At 38.2% G+C, this 15,786-nt stretch overlaps 1 protein-coding gene across 1 annotated transcript; it reads right to left on the reverse strand.

Annotated features, from left to right (window-relative positions):
- Window positions 1-1,310: 1,310 nt before the first annotated feature.
- On the reverse strand, window positions 1,311-15,450 carry LOC310913990 (receptor-interacting serine/threonine-protein kinase 2-like). The gene is given in 13 exon segments (XM_083869869.1): window positions 1,311-3,648; window positions 3,650-3,930; window positions 4,709-4,861; window positions 5,737-5,902; window positions 6,191-6,259; window positions 7,769-7,854; window positions 8,198-8,359; window positions 9,466-9,515; window positions 11,204-11,352; window positions 11,493-11,648; window positions 11,851-12,004; window positions 12,833-12,994; window positions 15,354-15,450. Coding segments are annotated over 12 exon segments (1,623 nt in total). The 5' UTR covers window positions 12,985-12,994; window positions 15,354-15,450; the 3' UTR covers window positions 1,311-3,603.
- Window positions 15,451-15,786: the final 336 nt, after the last annotated feature.

Consider the following 15,786-nt stretch of genomic DNA (forward strand, 5'->3'; position numbering starts at 1 on the left):
GATGTGGAGGGCTGTGCTTTTTTTGCCTCGCTCTCTTCTGGGAGGACTAATCTTTTAAACATTTCATTGCAGTACCTCAGAATAATTTCCCACAAATCAACTTCAAACAAATTCTAGCACAGACATCCTTACACTGCAGAAACTGTCCCATCTCAGATAAAAGCATGATGTAGTTAGGACAAAAGGCAAGGGACAGTTATATTTTTGCAGATCAGCAAAAGATAGCTGCAACTAGTGTCAAGAAGAAAATTACATTTCAATATATCAGAAAAATAAACATCTGTCTACTCTACTTACCATTCTTTTAATTATTTTAAATAGCTCTATAAAATTTGTACAGCTTGTCATTTTTAGTGTCTATTAATTCTAGTGTTGTCTTTTCTGAGTAACTGCAACAGTTTTACTAATCAGTTCATATGATCAGTCCTGAAGTGTTTTATTATTCTCCTTGCTGTTTTCTAGATATATCTATGTTTTGCATTTCCTTCCTGCAATTCCAGTTGTTCTTCACATCCAAGTCTTGTTTCTTCCCATAGATACTAAAGAACAGTTTGATTCTTTTATCTTTACTCCTGCTCAGTGCCATTTATTCTACCTTGTTTCATATCATCAAGGTAACTGCAGAAAACGGAGGTGAGGACTCTAGAAATCTTAGCTAATGAACAAGCTTGGGCAGGAGCAAAATACCATAAGCTTTCAGTAGTTTGATATTTCATACCAGTGATCAACATGAGACATTTTTAACAGCTCACACTACAGGCCTTATGAGAGTATGCAATTCTGGTGAGAAAAAATTATGCTAGTTCCAGGTCACTGTATTTTAGTTTGGTAGCAAAACTTTTTATATCAACAACAGTTTCATTTCAACAAATGTGTAGCACCCTTTCAAAAATCCCACACTAGAAAAGCAGACAGCTTGTTTTGATGCCAATTCTTCTATTAACAGTTAAAACTCGGCTTAGGTTTGGCATCAGATTATATTCTCAAGTAGGCAGCTGCTTCTCGAAAAGAGCCAAAACTGTTTCTTTGTCAAAACCACAATAACAAAAATTCAGCATATCCTGCCAGCCAGCACATCTTTCACAGGAGTATAAAGTGTCCAGCAGAGCAACTAAATGGAATGATTTTGAAAGCTCCTATTAAGTTTCAACAGTATTGGTAGTTTCTCTTTTAAAGGTCTATAAGTATTTCCCACAGGTGAAAGTTTATTTGTTTTACTTATCTTTTACTTACTTTATTTGTTTTACTTATGCCTTTAGAAGGCATAAGTATCTCATGCCTTCTAAAGAGGCAGAACACCATGACAGCAATTCTTTTCCTCACAAACAAGACATCTTTTTTTAGCAGAGACTGTTGAAATTTCCCATTTGAAGTGTAGATTTTAAAGTGAAAAAAAAAAATCAACTGTGAAATAAATATTTAGCTCCTTTAATAAGCAAAACTATTGTCAACATATTCTGATAGACATTGCTTTTAATTGTAACAATATTTTAATCCAAGGCAGTCTCAAATTTCAATTAAGTTACATTAAAAAAAAAAAAAAAAAAAAAAAAAAAACCTTAAAAAAAAAGTTTATGGTTCCAGCAACATGGTAGCTGGAAATTTGGATGTAACACATTTCTTAAGTCTTGAGTGTGCCTAGACAACACATCATTACTGCATTTGCAATCAGCCAAACTACTGAATTCAGTGAGAACTTTGAAACTGCAGAGAGAACAAAAGCAGCATAGGAAAACCAACAACATGGTTTTGCTTTTGAAGTACCTGTAGATGGTATAACAAGTTCTCATGTTAATCTGGTGCCATGAAGCTTGAAGAAACCCTACTGGTCTTTAAAAATCCAGCATCTTACATCATTATTTTCATTATAAAGAAAGTAATCTTATTGTTTCCCTTTCAAATTATGCTGGTTTTGGCTGGAGTGGAGTTAATTTTCTCCATAGGAGCTAGTATGGGGCTGTATTCTGAATTTGTACTGAAAACAGTTCTGACAAGTCAGGGATGTTTTGTTATTGCTGGGCAGAGCTCACACAGAGCCAAGGCCTTTCTGCCTCTCACCCCACCAGGGAGGAAGCTGGATGTGCACAAGGAGCTGGGGGAGGACAAGCTGGGACAGCTGGCCACAGCTGGCCAGAGGGATACTCCAGACCATGTGGCATCAAGCTCAGCTAGGAAAGAAGGAGGAAAAGAGGGGATGTTTGGAGTGATGGCATTTGTCTTCTTAAGTAACCATTACATGGGATGGAGCTCTGCTTTCCTGGAGTTGGCTGAATACCTGCCTGCCCATGGCAAGTGGTGAATGAATTCCACGTTTTCCTTTGCTTTTGTGCAGCTTTTGCTTTACCTGTTAAATGGTCTGGGTCTCAACCAACAAGTTTTCTCACTTTACTGTTGTGGAGTGTAGTTGTCTGCTGGGGTTAAACCACAAATGTCCTTTTCAGCATCCAGTGTGAGGCTTGAAGGGTTTAAAGTAACAACAGATTTGGCTGGAATGTGCTGGATCACATTTTTGGCTGCTGTTGCTGTTTATCTGTTGTCAGACTCCTGTGCTGCCATGGGACTTGTTTGCTTTCTGTACACAAGTGTCTGGCACTTGTTAGCAGCTGGTTTGTTGCTTCCACTGCTTGCTGTACCATTTACTCGACTGGGAACATTCTGATAACAGCAATGTTTCTGTGCTGCTGAACTGGACAGACTGGAACTCCATGTGAACTCAAATCAAAGGGTCCATGACCTGGGGATGAGTACAAGCAGCAGCAGGACACTCCAAAGCATCTGTGACCATGGGTGAGTCCAGGCCAGAGCAAGAAAACCTTCCAGTGTTCCCAGGCTGTCTCCCATTAGAGTACAACCATGACAATGTTCAGCAGAACCATTTCAAAATTATCAACTTGGCACCTCTCCTGCCTGGTTTAATTTTACATTTGAACTTCAGACATGTTTAGAAAGATACATGGATGTAAAGTATTAACATTTTTTCATTTTCTGTGAGTACTCTTAAGTCCCACATCTCAGAAATACCAATGTAAGTACTGCTACATTTTCATATGACTGTTTGTGAAGAAAATGAATTAATTTATATGTGTAATATAAAACTTTGAAATATTACTTAAGGCCACACTGAAGAAATATTTCTTGATTCTCTGCAGCCTTTCACTCTAACAGCTGGCTCAGATATGAGCGCAGTGAAAGGCAGTAAATTTTTTCTTCTCATCCAGTATTCTGTTGTTCATCGTCCTTATTTGGAACTATTTATAAACAGCCATTCTTCCATACTGCGACCTTCAAAAAGTCATGATTCATTTTCCTCCCTTCTAAAAAAAAAAGTCAAGGAAATAAGGTATCATCTCACTTAAACCCTGTTTGCTCTGGCACATATTGCACTTCACCCATCTCTGAGGTCCAAATCAGGATTTGTTATACCAGTCTTGGCAATTTCTGTTGGCAGTTAGCTTTTAATCCAGTTAGCTTTTTCCACTACAGTACTCAAATAATGGGCTGTAGGAAGAATTGCCTTTAGTCAATGGATTGTGAGACACTAATGTGGATCTTTGCCACCACAAATTACTAGAGCTCCGATGCAAACAACAGGCTGCAAAAATGTTAGTCACAAAAAGAGCCTGTTTGCCTTAGAAGGACAGTCTGGGCAATGAATGACTTGTCCCAGAGGACTACATTTGCTCACTGAAAGTGCAGTCACTACAGCCTGTGCTGCCCTCTCCCCAAGGCAAAGGCAAGTGTCCAGCAGTGCCCGAGCACGACCGGTCACTGTGGGGTATGAGGCGATGCTTTCATAATCCATTCGGGACAGGGTTTGCTGGGAGCGAAGCACATCCAGGATGTGGTTGAGGCGTCCTTCTGTCATGCAGTTCAGTATGGTCTGTCTCTGGCAGGCAAGGATTTGACAGCAGTTTCCTTTGCTGTGAGGACCTTGAGTGAAAGAAAAGCAAAATGAGGTAAACCAAGTGCTTTTTTTCAACCAGAAGTTGTTAGGAAGTGAGAGCATCAACACCAGAGATATAAACTCAGTAGAGGAACGAAGGAGGAGGAGTTAGTTTGTTTGCATTTTGTGTTTGAAACTAGTCCAAAAATATTTTCATCTCCTGTTTGAAACTCACGAAGATCAGATTACAGCAAATAGGTGTTTCTAAACCACCAAGTGCTCCAACTGTGTGAGAGGAGAATATTTTCAGGTCTTGCCCTGTTTATCTAGCATTTTTATTTAACTTTATGCAAAGCACCTTGGCTGGACACAGATGAAAAAACTTTCTCCTGCAAAGGTGGAAGGACAGATAACAGGTACCTCAGGGTAGCAGGAGTATTTGAAACATGTAGTGTGAAACTGGGAAAATGAATATATGTCAAAGTGAAGCTAATAACAAAAGTAATTCTTTTGATAAAATGGTTGAGAGCTTTGGGTTCTGCCTCTTTTCATGAGGTGATTAGAATACCAAGTGCTGACATTAGGATTTTTAGTGTACAGTAAATACCATACACCAAGAGAAAATTAATACCAAAAGCCCTGTTGCTTTGGAGAACGTCCTTCTGTCTTTTTGATTTCTGAGTGTTGCCAGGAGAGTCCTGTGGTTAACTTTTCCTACATGGTCTGGTCTGTTGATTTATCCAAAAATTATGTCATCGCTCAGTTTACTCACTAAGATCTGGCCAAGGTAAATATTGCCAGCTCAAAGTGGCAATGGTGCCTTACCTGTCACTGCTTGTACAAGGTGCATGGGTTGAGGTCTGTGCTTAAGAGCCAGTGGTGGGGAGTTATGCTGATTGCTCTCTTTGCCTGCAGTTGAACCAGATGGAGGAGTTGTGCAAAAGGAGCTTGATTTTCTTCTCTCAGAGCCTAGGTTATCTAGAAAAAGTTTAAGATGAGCAAGATTAGACCTTTGAATTGAGCAACCAGAAAACATTACACAAATGTCAGCCTCTACAGAAGACAGGAACTGAAGATTTACTTGAGATTACTTTGGCTCTTGTTAATACATCTCTATTCTTAGGAAAACTTTGGCATATATTACTGCACACATGTGACTTTTCCAAGCTGTCTGTAGCAATTTGTTATTGAAGTCATGGAACATTTTATTTTGTCCATAAGTCCAATGGCAATTGATCAGAAGTGCTTGGAAACACAGATGTTTCTACGGGTGAATTGACTTCTGATGTCTCAATTTTTGTACCTGAAGGCATGAGAAACACAGGCAATGTCTTCTTAACACAAATATAAACACTTAGGACAAATCTACATTGGAAAGGTAAAGAAAGTTATCTACACAGAACAGTGATTATCGGGAATTATTCGCATGTTCCTGGCAACACTGCCTTTTAAAAACATACCTCCCTTTCTTAGCAGATTACAAAAAAAAGCAGCTATTCCTGGTGGCACAAAGCAGCATGATTCCCAGAAGGGACTTGTTTTCTCAAAAGCAACAGGCAATATTTGATGTGTAAGAGAAAGGCAGCTCTGCATTTACAGCTCAGTATTCTAGAAAAAAATAGCAAAATTTTTTTTGTTTGTTTGATCTATAGATGTAAGTGGAAAGCTTTGTGGTGTCTCTGGTTTCCTGCAGTGAACTTCCGATGATGCTTCAGATGATATCAGCAGAGAGAACAGCTTTACTCTGAGAAATGACAATTTTACATGAAAAAATACATTTCTATATAGAACAACTAATAATACTTGTCCTTTTCTTATAACAGCTGGGACTGAATATAATTCAAGATGGTGACCTTTTGTTGCTGTTGTGTTCTGTGGGGTTGTATTTGATACCCCCATCTCAATATTATCTCTTCCTGCTGTATTTGCACTGCTATCAAGTAGAACAGTTGACAAGCTTGGCACTATAAGAGGAATTTTCTTGCTGATTAAGCAGTTGTCTTTTTGTGGAGAGATGATCTGAAAGAGACCAAAATAGAGAAGAGTTATCTTCTTGGAAACTTTTATGCCAAAATCTTTTTCTAAAAAGGAGAGGTTCAAAACAAACCTTGAGAGGTTTTGAATTTTTTTTGCAAGAGCAAGGTCAGAGTGAGCTGCTTGGAACAAGGTTAAACAGTGGGGTTTATTTGATGGAGTTATCCTGGTTAGGAACATTTTGCCCAAGTGTTTGCATTGTACAGTCTCAGGACTGTCAGGAGAAATAAGCAGCTGTTGAAGTACTCTGAATACCCTGTGCCACGAACTCACCTGTGAGTTGCATGTGCCTCTCTGCAGTGTGTACCTCTCTGAGCCTTTGCACGCATTAAGCGCTCTCTCCTGGAAGAAGAAAACCACAGTAACTGCAGTAATTGTAGACTTGGTTTGTTCCATTCACAGCTGACAGGAGCTACAGTTTACAGTAACATATACTGGCAACATATATTCTATTGTAAGTTACACTCATACATAGTAACAGTGAACTGCACAGAGCAAAGAGGCAGAGAATCTGACAAAATTCTACCCTGTTACTCTTTCCAGTAAAAAATAACTTATTTCAAGTTATTTTAAAACCCAGTATTGAATCATGCAGGGTAAGGTGAAAATAAGCTAGTATTGAGAGAGATTGGGCTAGCTAGAACATGTTTGCCTTTAAGTAGCCAAACAGCATGGCCATCCTGTGTTCAGTGTGCCAAACTGTCTGCAGTAAGGATGTGTCAATACTTGTAACTTTTTTCTAGTTTATACATCCACAGCAGATTTGTTAAACTATTTTTTCGATTTTATACTTTAACAGTTGTGAATCAATTTCCTAGAAACTTCAGTATCATTTTCAGAGTAATTTTGGACTTATCAGCTCAGTTGTTTGAATGATAAATAATGCTCACTAATAAATCTTCACAATCTAACAAAAAATAAAACCTTGCTCAAGGGAGATTGAAGCATTAAATTAGGGAATATTTGGCAGTACAATCTTAAATAAACTTCAACAATAGTAAAAATTACTTTGACTCCAACTACGCCACCTATTGAAACATGGATAGGTGCTCTATAAGGCTGCTCTATAAGCCCAGAATGTGATTGCAACACATAGAAATAGTGCAGCAACATACACAACACAGAGTAAGGAAACCAACGCCATGGGTTGTGTAACTGCAGCAAGAGGCAGAGTCTTTGTCCAAGGGCCAAAACACGTGTGTCACTGTTTTCCCTCAGTGCCTACGTTAACTAGCCAGGATGTTGCTATGATTGTGGCAGTCAGGTTTGTGCCACATTTCCCATGGCAGTGTAAGCAGATGCAGAGTTAGCTCTATCCCCTTGGTCTTTGGCTGTTCCCCATCCTCTCCTGTGGTATTAGAGAGCCCCTGAGACCCTGGGATGAGCAGTGTCTTTGCCTGAAAGCCTGGCCATTTAGAAGCAGTCAAGGGTACAGAGCAGTGCTGTTACTGGTGTTGCTACCACAGGTACAAATGCTACTCAAGTTTTGAACTAAATGGTTTCTAATCAGTACATAGAAAAAACTGTCCTTGGTTCTAGCCCTAATCTGCAGAACTTGAGCTGATGTTTGTTCTCACTCACATGGGTTTGCCAGTCTGACTACAGGTGGTGACTAGAAAGAAGCTGTGTATTTTTAGAAGAGCAGGTAGCAATTGACTGATTTTCTAGAGAACCTCACAATATATATTCTAAATTTCTGAATGAACCTGAAGTGCCAAAGGGTTCTCTCCAGCTCTCTGGCATGACCACTAAAACAATCAAAACAAAACCTTCACTGGTTTGGGTCAGAAAGATTGCAAATGAAAGAATCAAGTAATGTTGTTGTAGGAGAACAAGAAATTTTGCACTGACCTTTGCATCCATCAAATTGTAGATTGCTGCAGAAATTACTTCCTTATTTATACTGGTCAGAACTCCATTTAGAAGGTGTACACATTCTGCAGGGGTAATAAAGCAATTTAAATACCCCATTGTGTATGAAAGCATGGATACATTTAGGCATTATCATCATATTGCAACTAACTTTACTATTATATTGAGAAATTGGATGAAATAGAGGGAATTAGTTTAATACAACTTCACCTCATACCTTACTTTATAGTAAAAAAACTTTTGGAGACAAATAAGTCAATTTCTAGTAGGAAGCTTAGAGGAAACATCAAAGGTTGTCCAATGATCTAAAGACCACTTCCACTTCAGTTGTTCAGGGTGCTGGAGCAGTGTTCCCATAAAGACTGCCTCCATTACAAATCTTGCACAGAAAGAAATCCTGAATGTTACCTGCAGTATGTGGTCTATAATCTGCTTCTTGATGCCAGCACAGAGCAATGAGGTGCAATAGTCTATTCCTCTCAGGTAAATTGCTTGGTATGAACTTTTCTGACAAGCCTGGCCGCAAACTGCAGCGGATTCCTCTCAAAACATCAAGCAGGGTTGTTTCACCTACAATTTAAAAGCAAATGTCACTGCCAAAAAAGGTTAAAGCCCTCTTAAAATTGCATTCAATGTAAGTCATATTGTGTATTTTAAAACAAAGACTGCTTTTTTAAAAGAAAAAATATATTAATGCTCTTGTAAGTACATATGGTAGCCTTTAACAATAGCTATAACTGCTTATTGCAACAGGACCTTTCAGGATTAAGAACTCTGTCCAATACTGAGTCACAAATGGTTATGTAAACTTGTACGGTAAACTACATGCACAAATACCTCAGGAATACATGCTATTATTTTAAGCAGAGTTTTATATAAAGCCTTACACTTGCACTAAAAGAACAGAACAAAAGAAAAAAAAATCTTTTCAACAACAACAAAAAATAAATCTACTTTAAGCAGCCTCAAGGTGGCAGCCATAAACAGTAGGGGCATTTAGATACCATTCCATGCAGTATTTTTTGAAGGTTCTCAGTCTGTAAAATACAGGAGTCCTTCAGTAAGTTTTGCCATGCAGAGTGAAGCCCATAGCAAAGAAGCCCTTACTGATCTCCACTTCCATGAAACAGGGATTGTTCCTAGACAGTGACAATCATTATACAATGCTTTGCAGACTAAGTTCTCTAAAACTGCTCACACTTTTTGTCTGAGAAGGTAAGATTCCCCACTTCCTTAAGGTAATTCATCATGAACTGACATTTCTGGATTGGTATTTGAAACTCACAGCAACTGTAAAAATGAGTATTCTGCTCATTTAATTAGCTACTTGTCACTGATTTTAAAATTCCAGCTGACAAATGTGAAGTGATACTCCTTCTCACTTGAAGATATGTGGAAAACCCAACTGACAGTGCTTCAGCAAGCACAGGTTGATGATACTAGTGGGGAAAGAAGCTCTGCCTTTTCCCTTCAGAAAGAGCTGCTTCTTTGGAAACATTTAGGATTTGGTAAAGAATTGTAATATTTACATCCTCTAATGTGGAGCTTTGTGCTGTAACAGTAAGAGAAGGCAAAGGGACATATGAAAAGACAGTGTTTGGTCGTAATTTCACTACAATGAGGGAATTTGTGGACAAGATACGGACAGCACAAAGTCTGACGTGAACAATAAATACCTTCAAAAGGTCTCTGTCTGCTGAGGGTCTCCCAACACAGGATTCCAAAACTGAAAAAAACCCAAAACCCAACAAAACAGTGGAAGTTCATTCATTAATTTGCAATCTCTATCTACATTCTCAGTTTCAAAAGCAAGTTTATTGCTTTAAGAGAAAGGAATTTTTCAAGACAGTTAATCTACATCATCATTCATCAGTTAATCTACAAAAACTTGATTTTTATGCACTAGGTTTCTATTTTCTTCAGCAAAATTTGATGGGGCTCCAAATACCTTTTTCCTTTTCCAACATCATAGGAATATGCTATCAACTAACAACTCAGATGCTATCAAATACAGTGGTTTAATAAAAAGATCAAGCTTCAAGATCAGAAGCAGAAAAGAGGAGGATGCTGGATGAGAAAAAACATTCTACAGATAAGTCAGAAGCAAAGCAATCAACAGGGGAAGAGGCTGTTCTAGGATAAACATATCTGCTTATTGATATATCTTGCTGTAGTGATTATGGTTGTTAGAAGAGCCTCCTCTTCTGCCTCACTTTCACATAAAGATCTGGAAAGTATTAATGTAATGTGGACATACATGTAACTTAAATGTACTTTGTATTTCATCTATGACACAAATTTTTTGCTTTCTCTGTTGCACCATTGTTTAGATGTCCACGGATCTCATGTGCCTGAGTCACATCTCAGCTTATTATTATATAATGCATGTATAGTAAATGTATACATTAAATCATATACATTAATTCAATTTTGGAAAATTAATTATGCTGCCTGAAAGTAAGGCTCCACTTTTCCTGTGAGAAATTTGTTTGTGAATAACATGAAATTAGTCACATCATTTATAGGTCTCCTCAAGCTTATGCATTATTTGACTCATCTTAGAGCCTGCCTCTATGACAATAAAGCAGGAGTTTAAATGTGTAGGTTTCACAAAAGCTCGGAAATCAGAAGAGTGATCTCCTTAAAAGTTATTTAAAATATTAGTCCACAGCTCTGTGTGCTGCGTGGTGTGTGTCCATCCAAACCACCCAGACCAGTGGCACCTTGAGGTCCTCTCATTTATTGAGGCAGCCACAATGCATGTAACAGTCTGAGCCAGACAGGCCAACACCTTATAAACAGGAAAACATTTTCAGTGTACTTTCCACAGAAGTATAGAATATGGACAGAAATTAAGGTGGTGTTGATAATCAAAACCCAAAAGGGACATGTGGCAGTGAGTAATCTCCCCCCTTTGTATAAATCACTTTGTTAAAAAGTACAAGTGCTTCAGAGGGTCAGTAACTTATCCCAGAAGAGATTCCATAGGATCTTAATGGGACACTATTGAGGGAAAGTCTTATTTTTACTTGGGCCTGATCTAGGCATAAACAATTCTTTCTGAAACTAAAGCCAACAACAGTTCACACTTATAAACTATGTGAAGCAGTTATGAGGCTTCTAAATATATCTGAAAGTTTTGGCAGCTGTTACACTTTTAAAACACTTAGGTCCATTAAGTAAATATTTATATGACTGTCTTTGAGAACAGTTCTTAACCTTGGTATCTTATTCACCAAATGTGAGAATTTAAATTTTCATTCACTGCTGTAATTAGCCTTATGTGCCATATTATCCTACTGCATTATGTATGTCTGGTATTTTTACTGTAGTGTCTTTGAGGATAAGTGTTTTGGCAGTGTTGTAGAGTGCAGCATGGACTAGGTATGACATGCTCTTAGAAACTCCATTCACCTGTAAATATCACCTTCCTGGGAAGGGAGGCCTCCTTCAAGTATTTCAGGAGGAAGATACACTAAATCCTGGCAGTTCCTCTGATGGCAGTTCTGCAGGTCTAACCTCAGTTGCTGTTTCCTCCAGTTGGTCAGGCCATAATCTGATATCTACAGAAATGCGAGCGGAAGTAATTTTAGTAACAATAAAACAAGTCTTGGCATCAAATGTTGACTATTAAGATCAACATATGCAACAATGAGACAATCACCGGATTTTATGTTAATGGACTAAAAGCTGAAGCTCCTACCTTGGCTCTGTACTGCACATCCAAAAGCACATTGGAAGGTTTCAGGCTGCAGTGGCAGAGAGCAGGTTCGAGGCTGTGAAGGTGGTGCAGCCCTTCAGCCACATCTGACAGGATCCTTATGAGTAAGGGAAAGGGAAGTTCTGGGTGCAGTTGATGCTAAGTAACACAAAATACAGGTTTTGTTACAGTAAAGTTGTTACTGTTCCCATTTTCATTTAACAACAAACAGAACTACAATACAGAACCACAATGCAGAAACTGAAGAACAGATTGTGACTACTGTCCATTATTTACATGCTGATTGTTCTTTGATCTTGTGATTAATTTTATCGCCTCAAAGATGACATCTTTTATCTACCTCGTGGAGGAGGGAGTGGAGGGATCCATTGTTCATCCATTCAGTCACTATCCCCACGAGTCCATGGTACTGGTAGATCCCAAGGAAAGGCAGGAGACGTTCGGACTCATAGTGTCTGACACTTGTTATGTCCTGAAGTAGCAACTTCCACTCCCTGTAGAAAAATAACAAGTCAGGTTAGACTGAAGGGAACTTCAGCAGGAGATGAGTGTAGGATGTGGAATTGAGAGAGAATTAGTAGTATTATTTTACCAATAAACCCAATATCATATAATCTTCCAAACAATTGTAAGAACATGAAGCAGTTGTAGTGTAGTGTATTTTTCTAATATAAAGTAAACTTTGTTTTTCTAATATAAAATGAAAGACCTCTGGATGCTTTAATGTGAACATAAGAGCACAGTTTGAAGCAGGATTGAAGTGTGAAGGCAGGAAAAAGCTGGAGTATATGAAATGCTTGATTAAGAATAAAGCAAAGATTTACCTTTAGTGTTCCCAACAACTTGTATTCTTTTGCTATTTGTGACACCCCCATTTGCAAGGAAATGATGTGTTTCCATGCTTTCCATGCATATCTCACTGCTGTGTAACCCTGGCCATTACCTTCCCTCCTCCCATTTCCCCCGCTCTCATTTGTGCATGCTGGTTTAGATAAATCCAACTGAAGTCTCTTCAGAGGCCTCTAGAAAAGTAACACCTTAGCATTCTGCTATTACTGATCCAGGTTTGTAGACTTTATTATAGTAGATTCATTACTGACTTCAAAATTAAGCTCTACTTCATAAAAAAATTGTAAAAAACCACAGAGCTTGTTTCTCAGTAAAATTGCCTCCAAGTTGCCTCTTGGCTGGTCAGGATTTCTAGGAATGGAGATGTTCTTAGGGATCAGGTGATCCTGGATTTGCCACCATTTGTTCTGGTGCCACCAGTGCAGGTCTGTGCTGCCCACCTGTGTGGTTGGTTGGAGAGATAAGACCCATACCTGTCTGTAGTGTCCTGGCTGGTCAGCAGCTTCACAGAGATGGGGGTGTTCCAGGAAATATGAAAGGCTTTGAGCGCAAAGCCTGAGCCTGTCCTGGTCAAGGTAAAGCTTTCCAAATCTTCCTGGGCTACCACAGGTAATGGATTGGCCATGTCTTGATGGCTGGCTTGGGGAAAAAATGTGGCAGAAAAGAAAAAAGTTGTAAGTGGGTTTTTTTGGTCACAATTACCAAAGCACAGTGGAGTTGTACCACCCTTTACTTCCCAAATATCAAATACAACAGCCTCCCTTTCAGCACTCTGTGTCAGACTTCCCTTACAAAGAGAGGAAAAATGCACTAATTGCAAAGGAGTGTCTGGACCATAATTTGCCATCTGAAGCTGCAAGGTGCTAATTAATTGCTCATCGCTATTTCTCTCTGATGTCTTTGAAATAGTGGACCAGTACTTATAAAATGCAATTTTAATGTGATGCTGAATTATGTAGACAACAACCTAGCATCTTACAGTTGCATTTCAGGCAAATAATTTCTCCACTTGTCATAAAAAGGTAATTATTCAATAACTTATGTCTGTGTGTTCTGCATCATTCTTGCGTATCATCTTTAATACATCATATGTAACTGCAAAAGCAAAGAAAAAGACAAATTTTCCTGCTATTGTGAACCGTCAGAATTCTTCTAAATGGAATTGTGTCTTTGTAGCTGTCAGTAATTTGGGCAGTAGTGTCTATGCAGGAGCTCTCCAGGGCCACTGCACTTCTCAGACACTTTCCATGGCAACACACATGGATTAGAGACAACTTCTGCTAAGCATCACCGTGTTACTACATGAGTAACACATTTAATTACATCTGTGAACCTCCATTAGACCAGAGACAGCCGAAAAGTAAGTGGTAAAAGAGGAAAACAAGGAATCTAAGCTAACAGATTGCATAAAACAGGTGGCATTGGTAAGGATTACTGCAAGATCAGTGGTCAGTGAGTCAGAACTCCTCAAGCTGGAATACTGCCTTTGGGGTCCAGTAAAACCGGGCTAGAAAAGGAAACAATGAGGGAACCGAAGTTACTGTGAAGGAGTGTTGAATGAGAATTGTGTCCTTTTAGATGTGCTCTACAAAAAGAGTTCCTGAGATACGAAGACCTCAAAGCCCAGGTAACCTTTTCTCCACAAGGAAAAAAGAAACAAAAGCCTGAAGATGAATTTGCCTGTGATTTTGTTTCTAGTTCATGAACATTTTATTGTTGGTTGATCTCAGTCTCATCCTGCAGGCACATTCACTATATAAGATCAGTTTTGCCTTTTACCACAATCAAAATGCAAAAAAGCAGGAGCTGATTTACCAGCTGAGCTTTAACCATATTTGATACTGGTAGGAAAGCATGGTTGGACTTTTTGCTTTTTGTTAGATTATTGTAGTTTGAAAGCAATAACTGCCTTGGGTGCTTCTCTGAAGTTTCCTTAAAGAAGAGATGAGGCTGACAGTTAACAATTTCATAAAATTTGAAAAGGTTCCTTTCATTCCTAGAATGAAGATTATTTTCTAAATGAGCAATTTATTCCTTAAAGTTGCAAAGACAGACCACACAAATCTACCAATCCTGAATGTAAAGGAGGCAATCAAAATGCTGACAGAAGCAAAATTATGTCTCATTTTTATTCTGTACAGCAGCAAATAATAATTTAAATAGGCAAAATATTTACTCATCGCCAACCATAGTGCAAGGAAGACCAAATAATGATTTTACCACCTAAATCACCCCGAAAGTATTTCTTTTTATTTAGAGTTAAATCAAGTAATAATATAAGCACTCTTAAAACTCTTGCTACTCAGCTACTTAGACAAAAATTAAAGCTAATCATCAGCTCCTATTTTGGATTTGCAAAATCTAATAAAACTGCAGATTTTTTAAAATCGAAACAGAAACTACTTCAATCGTTATTGTTACAAACCCTGTCATGACATGCTAAGCACCATTCTCCTTGTGTCTGAGTTTCTACATCTTTGTATTGCAAGGTACCAAGACATTCTTTCAATAATTCTGCTCTTTTGAATGCTTTTTCTCCCGTTTCCTTTAAAAATCTCATTATCAACCCCCAAAATCAATATTCCAGAGGTGACCTATGCAAGGAAATGGTTTGCAGTATTTTTTTGGTAAGACACTAAAAGTCTTGGATAACTTTGCCATCTCTGCCCAGCTTTGCAGTCAGGGGTAGGAAGAAGACTGCTATAAAGCCATTTATTTCAAGTTTCTAATTATAAGGTAATTTTTAAAAACTAATTCATAGCAAAGATGTTTTCTTACTATGAGAGAATAATATAATAAATATAATAAATATAATACAATATAATATAATATAATACAATATATAACATATTAAGTATAGTATATTAAGTATATTAACTATTACTAATATTACTATTAAGTATAGTATATTAACTATATATTAAGTATAGTATATTAACTACGTTAATATACAGATGTCTCACGGAAAGAAACTGGAAATAAAAATCAACTTACCGCTAGAAATACAAGCATGAAACTATGGAATGATGGAGTGAAACTTTGTGATACCAAGTGTGAGTCGGCTTTGAGCTGCATTCAAACACAGCTCGAGATTTCCTGCCGGTGAGTCAGCTTGGTTGTTGATCTCTCCTTTTATTGGCTGCCTGCAAACATTTAACATTTCCTGGTCAGACACACAAACTGTAACTCTTTAGTGACTACAGATGACAGTGATTACAGAGAGAGAGGTTGGACAGCTATTCCTTCCACATCAAGGAATACCAAGAGGGGAAGTATATAACAGTGTAAAATACCAGATTGGATACAGCCCAGGTACAGAATTATGTGGAGCTGTGCTCAGACTGCACAGCTGATACTAATCTCTGCACTGGGTCAAGCTGAGAGCACAAGTTTAAAACCCTGTAAACTTTTTAAGCCAAGTTGATCT

This window comes from Zosterops lateralis (genome assembly GCF_965231275.1).
Source record: "Zosterops lateralis genome assembly, chromosome: 12".
In the NCBI taxonomy this organism is placed as follows: Eukaryota; Metazoa; Chordata; class Aves; order Passeriformes; family Zosteropidae; genus Zosterops; species Zosterops lateralis.